Here is a 14,638-nt window from a genome sequence, read left to right as displayed (position 1 = left end):
CCGACGCACAGTGAAGTGTGTCACAGCGCCGCTCCTCCGTGCAGCCGAGGACCCACAGAAAAGAGGAGACGTGACCCCGTTCCTCGCTGCGAGGGTGGAGTTCAAGGTCGACTCTGAGCCTCCTCCTTCAGTTTCTGTCCGTTTAAGATGAGTGGTTATGTTTATATCACAGTGTGGTTAGAGGACAGCATTTATTTTTAACTGTTTATACCACAATATTCATACTCTCTCATATGGGGCTGTCACAATCTGGAACGATATTATCGATATAACGATGTTATCACGAGATCTGTAGAAATTATGTGAGAAATACTAGAACTTAAATTCATCTGCAACTGAACTTGACTGAGCTTTTTTTCTTTTTTGGCAAATAACTGCCAAAAACTTTTTGCTGCCACTGTTTTAAATTTGAAGGTTGTGACTGCAACCATAGATTGAAATAGTTGTCGTTGGCAGTTAAAAGTTGGGTGTTTTTTCCCCATTTGATTTCTTAAAGGTAAACCTACGATAAATAACTTTCAGTCCGGGTTTTATTTTATATCTAAGATTAGTTCTATGTCAGTTTTAACATCCTCCCCGTGCCCCTGCAGATTCACACAGGCCCGTAGTTTATGTAATAAGTCAGAATTGACATTTTACTCGAAGCTTCATCACAAAGCCCGGTTGCATTACAGAGCGACCGCCTGATGTTTATCACATCGAACACTTGGACATGCAGCGCTGCAGGACCTCCGCTCTATTTCCTCTTCAAGGAGGTGCGCAATCCCCCAGTTTCCCTCCTACCTTTGGCCCTATACCATCACCGCTCCTCCGCCTCTCTTCAGAGACCTCTGTCTCATTCATAATTAATGGGGCGACATATGAAAAGGTGAAGGGAAGAACCCCCCAGAGAGCGAGCTTGAAAACAGGCTTGAAGAGTTGCGTGTTGAAACAGAATGGTAATGTGAGAAAAAGGTAGAAGAGAATTAGATCGTGGTGCTGCATGGGCGAGGTTCTGATTAGATCAGCTTCCACTTTAATAGAAGCCGAAGAGATAATCAGAACGGAGGCAAGAAGGTCGACCGGCCTAATTCACTGTGAACAGAGCGGCGAGCGGTCCCACTCGTCCTTTTTGCGCCAAAGTAAATGCTCACAATTGGATGATGTACGATACTGTTTAAGAGCTGATTGTGTGCAGAGAGGAGGAGGCGCAGCCTGCTGGTGGCAGTTATTTTTAGTTTTTGAGGTTGAGGGCAGCGACTGGTGCTGATTTCTTGTAATGCAGTTTGAGAATCAACCTGTCCAGAAACAACCCAATCGCCAGAATTAAGTAAATGTCGGCATTGTACGTTTTTTCAAACCATAGAAATGTTCCAACTTTATGATTCTTTAGGTTTAGTTTTCTTGGTGTGGTTGGGTTTAGGCTCAAACACCACTTGGTTAGGTTTAGGAAAAGATACTGTTTTAGCTTTAAATGCCAAGAAGCAGGATGCAACTGTCACAGCGTCTCATTGAAAACACCCGTATTTGTCCTTAGGGGTCCTTAACAGTATCCAGTGGTTTGACACTCACAAATGTTGAAACGCCACAGTCCTTTGTTAAACAATGTCCAGTGGTTTCATGTTTCGGTCACTGGTTTGGCAGCCTTGTTGCCAAAGAGTGTGGTCTTTGTAGGAAAAGAGAAGTCTGCAGTGACACAGTGTGTTTCACTAATATTCAACCAAAACCAGATGCTTTCCCCCACAAAGGAGAGATACTTTGATGTCATGGTGTAAACAGCGAGTCTCAATCTGGGACTGCTGAAAGGTCAACGGATCAATCTGCTGGTAACAAAATAAAAGTCAACTGTTGTGCTCATCTTATCGTACAGCAAATTCAAAGAAGCACAGGCTGCATTTTTAAAAATCTTCCCTCTAACACTGAACAGTACGGTGTCCCTGAAGGTCACAACACAACAACATTACAGAAAACACAACAGTGTCAGCTCTTATACATCAGTGAACGCGATGCGACACGTTTTCTGTAAATGTCAACGTGTTACTTTTGACACGTGGACTACAAATGTTCCCAGGCACTGGGTTGTGAGAAGATTAGTTAATCATCTCTCTATCTGGAGGTGGTATACAGCGTCCATACATCTGAGACATAAATCAGTGTTTTCTCATGAATATGATTTAGGCCTCAGGATGTCGAGCCTGTATTTTACTGTCTTCTCAGATGTGTTATGTCCGCTAGAGAAAGAGAGGTCCATAAATCAACCCTGTCTCCTCGTTCCATGGACCTGCAGTCACTCTACTACTGTATATTACTCATCTGGAAGTAGAAAGAATAACTTCAAGCATAAACCTGCATTATCTCAGAAAACGGTCAATTAGGTTGAGGAAAAACTGAGATTATCATTACTGTGTTATTGTTGCTGTAACGAGCTACTTTACCTAAAAAAAGAAGCTCTGAACGTCTTTTTCCCTTTTAAAAAGGACATCTACTGCAGTTTTTGGAGGAAATAACAACCTCCTTCAATAGGAATAAATAAGTCTGATGATTAACTTCCACCAGGAGCTCCGACAGTTCTGGGAATCCATCAAAGGAAGCAGACGAGCACTTTGTCCATCTCATCCGTTCTCGGGAACAGTTGCATCCATCTCGCACTAATGTCCCCTCCTCTGTGTGAGAGGCAGAAAGGAAACACATCAGTGGACGTGGTCACTGCTAATGAAACCGCCGGGCACAAAATAACGCTGTCTGGCATTGTTGGAAGTGGAGGTGGAGATTTATTTAATGATTGTGAGCGGCTGTCGAGCTGGCGTGCCCGAGTGTAACACATCAGACGTGTGTGCGTAAATTGCATTTCCTCAGCGAGGGATTGAAATGCTGAGGATGTCTGAAAAAAAAAAGAGTGAAGCTGTGACAGGTGCAGAACATACAAATAAACATGCAGACTCTCTCTGGGAATAGATGAAAAGATGAGTGATGATTGAAGGAGAATTGAAGGAGAGATGCGCCTCGCTTTTTCTATTTCCCCCGAAAGCTGATTGAAGGCGAGTAGAGGCAGCACATCACTCTGCGCTCGCTCTGCAGTCTGATGGACAGATTGTGACATCAGGAGGTTAAGTTCGGCCTGACACAGCACTCGCTCTCTCAGACCGCGGCCCGGTGAACTCGCTCCTCCGCAGGCATCCGCAAAAAAATCTCTCGACTGCATCAGCAGGGAATCGTTTCTGTCATGTAGATCAAAGAGGAATCGATCATCGTACCATAAAAAGGACAACACGTGCTGCGTGTGAACGAGCAGCCAGGAATGGATGAGGCAGATTAAAAGGAATTTCTGAGCGGACGAAGTCAAAGTTGTGCTGCGAGAGCGTCGTGCTCGTCACCACGGCGGCCATTTAGTGAACCCTGCGCGAGCGAGCTGCTTCCTGAATACAGATTTAGATTCTGCTCGGTGTCTAAAAAATGATCAAATAGAAAATTAGAGAGAGAAAACAGATTGTGCCCGATGTTTTAAAATACCTCAAATCAAAGGAAGCAAAAAATAGAGTGGCCACAAGTGACTGAAATAAGAAAAGGTTTTGAAGAAGAAGAAGAAGAAGAAGAAAAAAATCTTTGTTACGTAACAGCGGGCACATTATCCTCAGGCCACAGATTATAAAAGAGTCGGAGGGATTAGTACACTTGGCACCCATGTGGGCAAAGGCAGCGTGGCGGGACTGAATGCACAGAATCAGCGTATTGTAAAGTGCAGAGCTTTGTCTGTAAGCATATCCACCACAGCAGCACATCTCGTCTGACAGATTTGATGTAACCGTGCGGTGGCTTTTCCTAAAAAGGGAAGAAGATTCAAGAAGAAGTGCCACAGTGAGTGCACATGGTCGTATGGGAGGATGAAGGGAAACACGATTTGCTGGAAGTGTCCACATCAAACACATTGGACCCCTCCGTGGATCAGTGTAAACACAGCGTGGTGATAATTTTAGTCCTTTGAAGAATCTAAAATCTCATCCTGCGTCCACGCTCTGCCTTCCAGGATGTGTTTCTGCGTGGAGACTGACACAAGTCCAAGTCACAAACACCCACAAGTTTGGATTCTTCTGACTTAGTTCTGCTTCTGCAGGAGCTGGTCTTCGCATGCCATTTTAAATGAAAAACATTGGACAGGTTCATTTTATTTTTGTGCTTTTAAAAGCAGCGTGAGTCCACCTGTAGGAGCTGTTTTACAAGTGTGAGAGAAGTCAAAGGAAATACAAAACACCTGAACTCAACTGTGAACTGGAGTACTGCAGTAATGGCCCACTACACTAAAGTCTGGACTCAGAGATGAGTCAGCCAAGTTAAAAGCAGAGCTCTTTATTCTGTCAGACAAGCAGGAAGAAGTCAGTTTTAGGTAATCACAACACGCTCGAAGGAAAAAGTCAAAAAAGGTTCGCAGGGTTCAAAAAACAGGACGAGCAGGAAACAGCCCAGAAAACTTTTAACACTCGTGGTTGGAAAGGTTGAACAGATCCGTGATGGAGGAGCATTTTTTTGTTTTTTTTACAGAGAAAAATCTCACATGTAACAGTGAATCAGTGAATCAGTGACATGAATGATGGGTGAGTTATATTTAGCTGGTTCAGTTTCAGGGTCCTGTCACACTGTCATGGCTTATTGAACAGAACAGAGTTCACCTGTTCTGATGTGAATGTCGTCATCATGCATTTTATCTGCATTTTGTTACGCGCAGTTGAAGCACCTGAGTGGAAGAAATCCTATGTATACATGTATATAACAAGAGTGACACATGAGTCAGATCTGTGTGGACTGATGACGAGACTCTAATCTTCCTCAACAGGTATGACATTTATCTCGATGAGCTCATTTTTCTGCATATTTGGGGGAGATTTACTTAAATGTCCTAAAATTGGATGGAAACTTTACTTACAAGTCAAAAGTGCTGAAAGACCTTGAAGTGAGAAAGACCTGTGGGCAGATATACATTTGAAGTTTATTTCAGGAGAGCTAGTGTTAGCACCAACTCCACTGAGTTGCACTGTGGGTAATGTAGGCACCAGGATTTGAAAAGCAGTCCACTGGTCTAGCTTTGCACTCCTGTGTTGGACTCATTATGGACAGTCGTTACAGCAGAACCAGAGGTACCACCTTTGCTATTCCTTTTTTAAAACAACATGTCGCCTACATTACCCACAATGCAACAGCCACTGAGTGACCTCACTGGAGGCAGTTTATCAGTTCATTTCTACAGATGCAGTGGTACTCTGCAGGACCTGTAAACAAACTGTAATGTATTAAGTTGGTGGTGTTACTCTTTAAAGATTTGTTTCTGCAGCTGGGTTTTGTTGTTGTTATTCTGCAGATCCTTGGTGTCTCACAAAAGCGTTGAATATATTTCATGAAACAATCACAAAGTGCTTCTGTAAGTCTGATGTCTGAGTTGTCTACATTCATATTTTCTTCTTCTTGCCTAATCTCCTTACAGATTTCGTGCACGTCGTTGTAATCCTGCGCTCAAAAACTTCCAGCTCCCACCGGCTCCTTCTTGTTCCGTGTCGTTACTGTTACTTCCCCCCGGTGACATTTTGTTGTCGGCCTGCCGGACACTGACACATTTCCTATCGCACCTCGACCTTTCACGCATCAAAAGGTCGCGTCTCCTCCTCTCTAAAACTGGATTCATGCTTTCAAGTGAAGGCGAGCAGCGGTCCTCAAAGTGCTCTGTGATAAGATAACAGAAGAGGAGGCCTTTTACTTATTGATGCTGAGAAAACTCTGGCTCCATTCTGTTGGATAGTTTACAGCTGGCTGCCGCCGTGCCATCGCTGTGTAACAGAACAGAGGGAATAACTGTACGACACCCGTCTTATCTCCTTCAAACTACACAAGTCTTCAGAGCGTGCTTCAAGTTAATTATCTTCAAATGTCGCAGCAGTCAAACTCGGCTGACTTCATGCATGTAACACCGTCACCGATGCTCTGAGTTAATGACTGATAGCAAACCCTGTTCTTAAAATCTGTTTGGACTTTTTTGTCCCGATATAATAATAGCACAAGACTGCCTTAAGTAACAGGGTGAATAGAGTGCCAAGACCTTTCACAATAAATGCCAACTGCCGGGCCCTCTAATCTGAGCAGGAAACAAAGAGGAAATTGCTGTTGACCTCTGAAGACGGAGCACCGGTCAGAGCAGCAGTAAGTCTTAACACCAGCATCAGTGGCCAGATGTGTCCCGGTAATAAATCATTGTTAGAGGTAAAATTAGATGCAACTTACAGATGAATTTCAAACCATCTGTAACTCACAGATACGTTGAAATGTTTCGTTGTGCAGCAACTTTAGCAACCACTTGGTTAGAGTTCAGAAAAGATCATGTTTTAGCTTAAAATACATGTTGTGGTTGCACCAAAATGTCTCTTAAAATATCCAGTGGAATCAAGCTCGCAGATGTTGAAAAGCCGTGCTCACTCTTCAAAAGTATTCAGGAGTTTCACAGTTACAAAAAGTTAAACCGCCGTCTCTATGGTCACTGGTTCGGCAGCCATTATCGCCTGTAACTCCACCACCATCACCTTCGCCTCCCGATATGAAACAAATCACCAGAATAAATGTTGGAACTGCACATTTCTGCAAACTTTGGATATGTTTGGTTATGTTCAGGAACTCTTTTTGGCCTGAAAGACACAGTTTAATTGCCACAACTTGGCTAGAAAATGTCTCCATGTCTTAATAAAAATGGCTGCAGAACGTCAAGACAGTCACTGAAATTATCCGGTTTTGTTCTTCGGTCTTTTTGTTTGGTGCGTATGTTGGACACATTTTGAAGAAACTGTCTTGTTACATGGTACATGGTTTTTACGGTTTTTTAGCTAACTTAAAAATAACTAAAAGTCTCTTAATAACACCACAAAAAGCCTCTGTGCTTCTTACCTCTCATTTCAAAAATGACTGTTTAGTACAGTTTAAAGCTGCAGCTCTCTGTCTCTTCTGCTTTCACAGCTCCTCTGGCTCACAATTTCTTAAAACCATCATATCTGACCAGTCACCTTTGTGCTGCCTTGAGCCAGTTGGTTGTTTTATTATTCTCTGACATACTAGTGCACAAACCCAACACCCTCCATATCAGCGTTATGACTTTGAGGATGTCCTCAGATGTTCTCCACCCTGCAGTCTTTACACCACCAGCACCACCACCACCATCAGTGCCTTGGCTCCAGAGGGATCCCATCCTCGCTCCTGTGTTCATGGTTGTACATTTAATGAAGAGGCTTCACACTGAGTCTAATCACCACGACCTTCCTTCACTGCTACCAACAAGAAATATTCTCGTATACCGGATTTATAACACTCGGGTTGGCAAATAGCTGAATTCAATTTGCTCTGATAGATTGCTGTGAAACAGGGCGGAGGGATTTAATCAAAGGAAATCCACCAAGAAACGCATTTCACGTTTTTATAATATCATGCAGCTCAGCGGGGATTTCTGACTTTGAGTCAGTCGATTCAGAATCTGAGTAGAAGGAGAGAGTTCAGTGATCACGTTATGGAAACATGAGTGTAGAAAACTCGTTAACTATCCACGGTGTCTCACTGGGATGTGGGTAAATTCCTGTGGCCTCCACTCTTGAGACCCAGCAGCATGCTGAGCCAAAACAGGGAGCACTAAGCAAGACAAGAAATGCAGTTTTAATTTAGATATGATAAGATAGATATGAGATAGAGACACAAGACACTGAACCATCAACATGGAAAAGGTGAAAAAGTTACATCATGCTGCTTTAAGTAAGTTCTGAGTTCATGAAGGGAAAGTGAGCAGATGGTGCTGATGACATCATCTGCTCCAGGTGATCTGATGTTCAGTCCAGTAACTACCAAGTGTCCTATGAGAGGAGGAGCAGATAACACAGATCTGTAAACACGCTGCTTTTGAAATGCATCGAGCTGTTTGTCATCAGTTTTTATCAGGTTATGTAATCCGTCCTCATGCGGTGATAAAACAGAAGTTAATTCCTGTTCCAGAAACTCTCCTCGCTGACTGGAAACATATTTCTTTGGACTGGATTATGAACATTCACGCTCACAGCCCGTTCTTCCTCTCGGGTGGTGAGGGGCTAACTCGCTCATAACGTTACTGTCGGATGAATGAGCAGCCCGCCTCTCTCTCTCTCTCTCTCTCTCTCTCTTTCTCTCGCTCTCTCGCGCGCGCTCACAGCTGGCGCACCGGTCTTTACGCGTTACGCATCGTTGGCTGAGAACCCGTGCGTGCCACAGAGGCGGACGACGGACCAGTAAACGGCTCCAAACGACACCAGTCAACTAGTTCCAGAGGCTTCTCCCTCTCCGGTCGGTGCGTGTGATCACTCCGCTGCAGGTGATCGATCCGCGGACTGACTGGGCTCTCTCTACCCGGGGCTGAGCGGAGCTCTCCACGGTGCTGAAACATGAACCAGAGCGCAGGAGCGGCGCAGCACAGCCGGCGGTACTCAGCTGATGGGAAGGTAAGAAACAAGGCCGTCCACCGCTTCTGGTTTGGTGATTGGAGCTGTTCGTGTGTTTGAAACATCTGAGGAAAGTTTCACAAGTGAGAGTAAAAGTTGTCTGCAGCGAGGATAAGTTGGAACCACGTGGAGGAAGTTGTGAGAGATTTAAAGGACATTAAAACTGTGTGTGTGTGAGTCCTCTCTCCGTGCGTGTGTGAACATCTGATCGGTAGTTGTGTTTCCTTCAGCAGCCACGATGTTCGTTAAATGATTTAACAGGAGGGACAAACAGCGAGGACGCTCCCCCCTTCCTCCCTCTCTCTCTCTTTCTCGCATCCACTCGATTAAATGATTTATGGGATTTTGAATATATGGACAAATGTGGCAGGTCAAATATTAACATTTAATATCGAGCCTGGATATTGAACGCATGCATTTTGTCTTCCTTTAAGTGAAACGGATGAAATCGACGTTGTTGCTGGACTGAAGACTAAAAGCAGACCTATAGATGCTCACAGAGTCTGAAACACGATGTCTCTCAGCAGAAAAGTGACTAAACCAAAAGGTTTTAATGGTCATCTCAGACTCAGCAGCTGGCTGAACGGCTGGATCAGCTGTTTCTCAGTTCAAAGAGACTGATGGAGATGGAGACGCAGCAGTGTTTGTTGCACAGTTAGAGGCTGTGGACAAAGACACAAAGCAAACACACACAGCATGAAGTCAACCTGGAACAGGTGCACGACTGCTTTTGATAACTGGCTGAGCAGGATTTTAAATGAACCTGGTAATGGACGGGAGGGTGGAAGCAGCCGCACCCTCGGGTCCAAGCTGTGTTTGAGCTTCACTGAAAATGAAAATCAGATGTTAAGCAGCACGATTGTGACATCACAAATGCTTTGGAAGTCAGTGCGATGTAGAAACTGAGCGTGGACCTGACAGTGAAGTGGGACACATTGTGCCCAGCAGTTACAAAAATTGCATATTCATATATTCTGGATTTTTTTTTTAATGAGGGAGAAGGAATATGTGCCATTTAGAAGAACTGAGTGTGGTAATTTAACTTGTTCTGCCAGAACCGTGTCACACACATTATAGAAATGTTACGAATGCCTGAATACATGTGAACATGTTTAAAGATACAAAGATGGAAATATAAGAACGAGTAGTGCGTCCACCAAGTGCAGGAAGTATGAGGAAACATGGTAACATTCAGTTTGTCTTTCAGACCACAAGAGAGGTGATGATGTCTCTGTTTTTGTATTTCCTCAAACTTTAAAGCAACATTATGTCAAATTCGCCCCCCAACACCACTGTCATAACTACAGATCCCAGGTCTGTTACAGTTTGTAATGTGTGTTGAAGTAAACATGTGTGTAACGCTGTGATCCGACCCTCTCACTGAAGTTAACCAGTGCAGAAACAAGAGACAGAGACACAGTTCACCCTGTTACAAGACACTGAGCCATCAACATGATTCTCACACTGTTGTTTTTAAGGTAAACAAGTCACATAATGTTGCTTTAATGATGCAAATCCCTGTTTAGCCTGCACTTATCACAGAGCAATAGCACTGACTTGACTGATCGCTGACTTAAGCTCTACTTGCACTTAAACTTTGCTGATTGTCACTTCAGTGTTGATGAAGAGACATAAGATACAAAAACTTCAGTGACCGTTAGAAATATACATTTCAAGTTTATTTCAACATCAGTGAGACTCAAGGTGCTTTATATAAAACATAAAACAGCATTAAGACGAGATATAAAAGAAGCACGAGGCAATACAGAGTCACAGAATGAAATAAGAAAGAAAAGTAAAATAAGCTCGAATGATTAAACGGAAAAGTGAAAGATTACTGCGGCTACAGTGCAATACTTCAAAATGTGATTATTTAAAAGTGGCAAACATGAAACTCTGCTTCTGTTATTTGAAACAAAGTGAGAACTAGAGCAGACCTCAAGTTTTCCTCCAGATATGTGGTGCACTGAAACTGAACACCACTTCTCTGTTTAGTTTTTGTCCCCGGGGACAGTAAGCAGACCTGCCTGCGAGGACCTGAGAGGGCTGGACACGTCTTAACATAGCAGAAATGCAATGTGACCTCAAAGCTAATCCAAAAGTAGGAAACCAGAGCAAAGATATGAGAACTCAGCTAATGTTTCACCCAGCTGCAGCCGTCTGATTGACTTTTTGGAGAGAGCTGTGATTACAGGCTTAAAGAACACATGAAAGTACGGACGGGAAAATAAAAACTGCATGATCCTTATTAGGGAGTTGTTACGCAAGTAGGAGAAACAGTCAGAATAAGAGAATAAGAGAACAGTGTGTCTCTAGAAGAAAAAGAAAAGATTAAAGATTATCCTCAAACCGAACAGTGTCCAGAAGAAGACACACTTTATTAATCCCTTTCTAAGGATATTCAATGTTTTACACACACACACACACACACACAGGCCAAAACAAGACCTACACACATGCATTGCTGTATGGAGAGGTGAGGTCAGAGTGAGTTGGTTGCCCTGTGTGAGGCACGCTGAGCCGTTACGGGTTCGGTGCCTCTTTTAATGACACCTCTGCAGAGCCCAGGAGGTGGTCTTGAACCAGCCACCCTCCTGTCCCCAAGCCAAGTCCCTACTGCTCCCGCCCAGAGCGACCCAATCACCAGAATAAACCTTAGCTTAGTAAGTTTCTGCAAAACCACAAATAAGTTAGAACGTATCTTTATGGTGCAGCTTTTGTTGTTTAGGTTCAATTTTCTATTTCTTTCTTGTCACAACGCTGTGCTTAGGTTTAGGCCCCAAAACCAAGTGGTTAGGGTTTGGAAAACATCACGGTTTGGGTTAAGATGCCTGTTTGGTCTCCACAAAAACACCTGGAGACGGTCTGACTTTCTGTGAAACATAGCCTGTCGTGGTTGCCAGTAACGAGGCTGTAGATGGACGCCTGATCATGAAAAAAAGCTGGTTTTGGTCATCAATGACACGGCAGGAGATGATCTGAATTCCCATGAAACTTTAGCATGTAACATTTAGCTACTTAGCATGTTTAGCTTGTGCAGTGTGTAAATATATTGCATGTTTTATGCAAGTACAGTTGAGGTTTCTTGGGAGTTTGATTGGCTCAAAAGTATCCTGTGATGATCCTGTTGCACTACATGTAAAGTCAGCGGATCAATGTAATCAGTGTCTACATGCTCTAAATATAATGGCGATACATCTAACTGACGCTGAGACATCACTCACACGTCGCACTGACGTGTCGGTCTGACAGGTTAATGGACTGACGGACTGACTGCTGTTCCTGGAGCAGCACTAATGCTGTGAAATGATAGCTTCTCTCTGAGGAACATACATTAATTTCCATCATCTTGGCTATATGCTACACTCAGCTTGTCTCATTACATGCAGCCCTTCTGTAGCCATTAAAAGCAGCTGCAGAAAAATGTAATATGAGGACAATCGTGACATTACCCCGCTATGGGCTTTGACAGAGAAATAAATGTGCATGCATTGCTGGCAGCTATCCAGTTATTCATTTTCCTGTCTCCTCCTCTCGTCTTATCCATTAAAGTGTGGATGTGAGTCGTACGATTTGTCTTCTGAAACCAACAATTTTCTTAATGACACATCCTGAACCATCTGTATATTATAAACTCAGCGTCAGACCTGGTTATGAATCTTGTTTCTTATGTTTTTACTAAAAGGAAATCTTTGAATTTGTAGATATGAAAATTGCTTTAAGCACAGTGTTAATTCTACTTTCTGACAGGATGGTTTGTCTTCAGTTTTGGTGTTGCTCTTTCCTTCAGCTGCCTTTTTGTCGCTTGGACTTTGTATTTTGTATTCTGCACTGTGGATATCTCACCTGTTATAGCTCACCTTTCCCTCTTTTACCTTCGAGTCTTGTGTTTGGGTCTGTTTTTGTAAAAACCTGCCACTAATGTGCTGTTCACTCTTTGTTTTCCAGTAGTCGGCTTGCTCATCTCTACAGAGATGCTTGATTTAAAAGGATTAAGTTCCTCTCAGCCTCTCACCAACATGTAGATTTGTTGTAAGCCAAGAAAGCAGACTGGTGTAAGCAGAGACAAAGTAATCCTGTGGATCACTGGTTTACAGACTGATATTCTCCCGGCGGACTATCCGAGCACTCGAGGCAAGACTCGCAGCTGAGAGAGAGCTTCTTAAACATTCATCCCCGTGTACTGCGACTCTCTCGTAAGCGTAGCCACAGTTGGATCACACAGCTTTACACAGCCATTATCTTTGCCATTATCTTACTTTCTTTGGATCCCCCAGTCGGGATGTTGTTATCAAAAGCAATATGTCACTGGGATATAAAAAGTGCTGCGGGGCTGGACTGCAGCTGGTGTGGGGAACAGAGCAGATGAAAGGCACACGACGACTTCTGGAGCAGTGGGTGTTTGGCTCGTGCTCACAGCGTGATTGGTTAAGATTTGGCCTGAAGCTTTTCATATGTTTTGGCACCTCTTTGCTCCATCTCTGTAAACTGTACCATCTAGATAAGGTAAAAAAAAAGGACATCCAATCCACGACCCATTTACACTCAGTCACTTCACGTGCCTCTGGTGGATCTGAGCCAGAAAAGCATTCGAGACGGAGTGAAACCTGGTTGTTACACAGATAATCTTTACACCTCCCAAGTGTAACGACATCAGTAAGCGGTCTGTCGAAGCAGCTGTTAGAGGGTCTTTCCTTGTGTCTGCGCTGAAATCAGCCGTCGTTCTCTCTGTCTGATTAAATCAGCAGCAAAAGAGGCTCTCAGGGGTCAACCAAGCGGCAGTTCCTTGCTTTTTTCCAGTTCCTTGATTGGCCACTTGAGGCTCCAAAAGTGAGTCAATCCCCATGATAGCCCAGGTTAAAATGCCTGACTTTACAGCAGAGATGAACATGTTTACAGCCTGGTTTAAAGAACAGTTTTGGTCTCTACGCCTAATTTATCCCCTCATGACAACTGTACCGGTCGGCTTCTTCCAGTCACTGAACTGGATCTCTTGGCCGTAATGGTGGTGTAGATGCCTTTTGTTGATTTTTTTATGCAAATATCAGACAAATAATATGGTTTGTTTTGGTTTGAGTGGAGAGACAGGCGGCTGTGTTTTAGACTGACAAGCATCTCTGTTAGGGCTAACAGCTGACAGCAGCTGGAGCCACGAGCTCTGGAGGAATGAACACCAGGAGCCGAGGAGAGCAAAGAGTTTGGCTTTTAAACTTCTGGGATTTAAAACTGCATTTATCCTCACGCTCGCCGCTCATAACTGTCTTATTTGACTGCTGAATGAAGGAGAAATGTATCGTTTCTTTACAGCATGAACGTACAGAGAGGAGAGTATCTGCTGTCAGTCACACACTGCTGAGCATCTTGTACAGGAATGAATAGGGCCTCAGATCTGATGTGGTATCCAGTCCTCATTATATTTCCATGGTCTGAACGCACACTTCAAGGGGAGAATGCAAAGATTGTGTATTGTTACTCAAGTTCAGTGTTTCTCGAACTCACAGACCACCTACAGTAACTTCCTAACATCCTCAAAAGTGACGCAAAACGGTCGCAAAACATTCTGTTACATTGCTGAAGTCTGACAATGTGCTTGAATGTACATACATGTTGATTTAATATTAAAAACGACACATCTATCCTGCTCACGTAAGAGTTTGGCCAATTGAGATGGACCCGCCCACGTCTGTCTGGATAATCAGCTGTCGTACCCAAACCAGCAAATCCATTAAGTCACTACCTTGAAGATCAGCAGGTCGACAAAGACAATCCATCAACAGACAAACAGCAGCTGTGAGCATCTCAAAGCACGTCAAAACACGAGCACAGCAAAATTTTTCATCCCCTCTCTCCAGCGCGGGACGGCATCAGATGTTTTCCAGTATAAATGATGAGCTCAGCCGCACTGTAGCACCATTACGGTCCCCTCCAGTGAGCAAACAGCTTGCTCGGAGCGATGAGGCACACAGATCGACACAGGCTAACAATGGCGTCTTCAGGGAGCGCCCAGGGTGTAATTTAAAGGAAATCCTCTCGGCACATTAGGGCTCACCGGAGAGGAACCCAGGCACCGCAGGGAGCTCCCACTGCGGGGACAGATGGGAAAACAGTCGGGCTCTTGACGCCTTACTCCCCGCTGAGAGTGTTTCAGGGGAAATGTGACTGAACAAGAACCT

General features: G+C 43.9%; 1 protein-coding gene across 1 annotated transcript in view; it reads left to right on the top strand.

Annotated features, from left to right (window-relative positions):
- The first annotated feature begins 8,209 nt into the window (after window positions 1-8,209).
- Window positions 8,210-14,638, top strand: part of LOC311262791 (inactive dipeptidyl peptidase 10-like) — a 102,429-nt gene continuing 96,000 nt past the window's right edge. The window contains exon 1 of the mRNA XM_084362509.1: window positions 8,210-8,465. Within this exon, the coding sequence (XP_084218635.1) occupies window positions 8,409-8,465 (57 nt within the window). The 5' untranslated portion in view covers window positions 8,210-8,408. The remainder of the gene's footprint in view (window positions 8,466-14,638) is intronic.

The sequence above is a fragment of the Pagrus pagrus genome, assembly GCF_965226575.1.
Source record: "Pagrus pagrus genome assembly, chromosome: 9".
In the NCBI taxonomy this organism is placed as follows: domain Eukaryota; kingdom Metazoa; phylum Chordata; class Actinopteri; order Spariformes; family Sparidae; genus Pagrus; species Pagrus pagrus.
The sequence above is the reverse complement of the archived record's forward strand: the minus strand, read 5'-3'. Positions and strand labels throughout refer to the sequence as shown.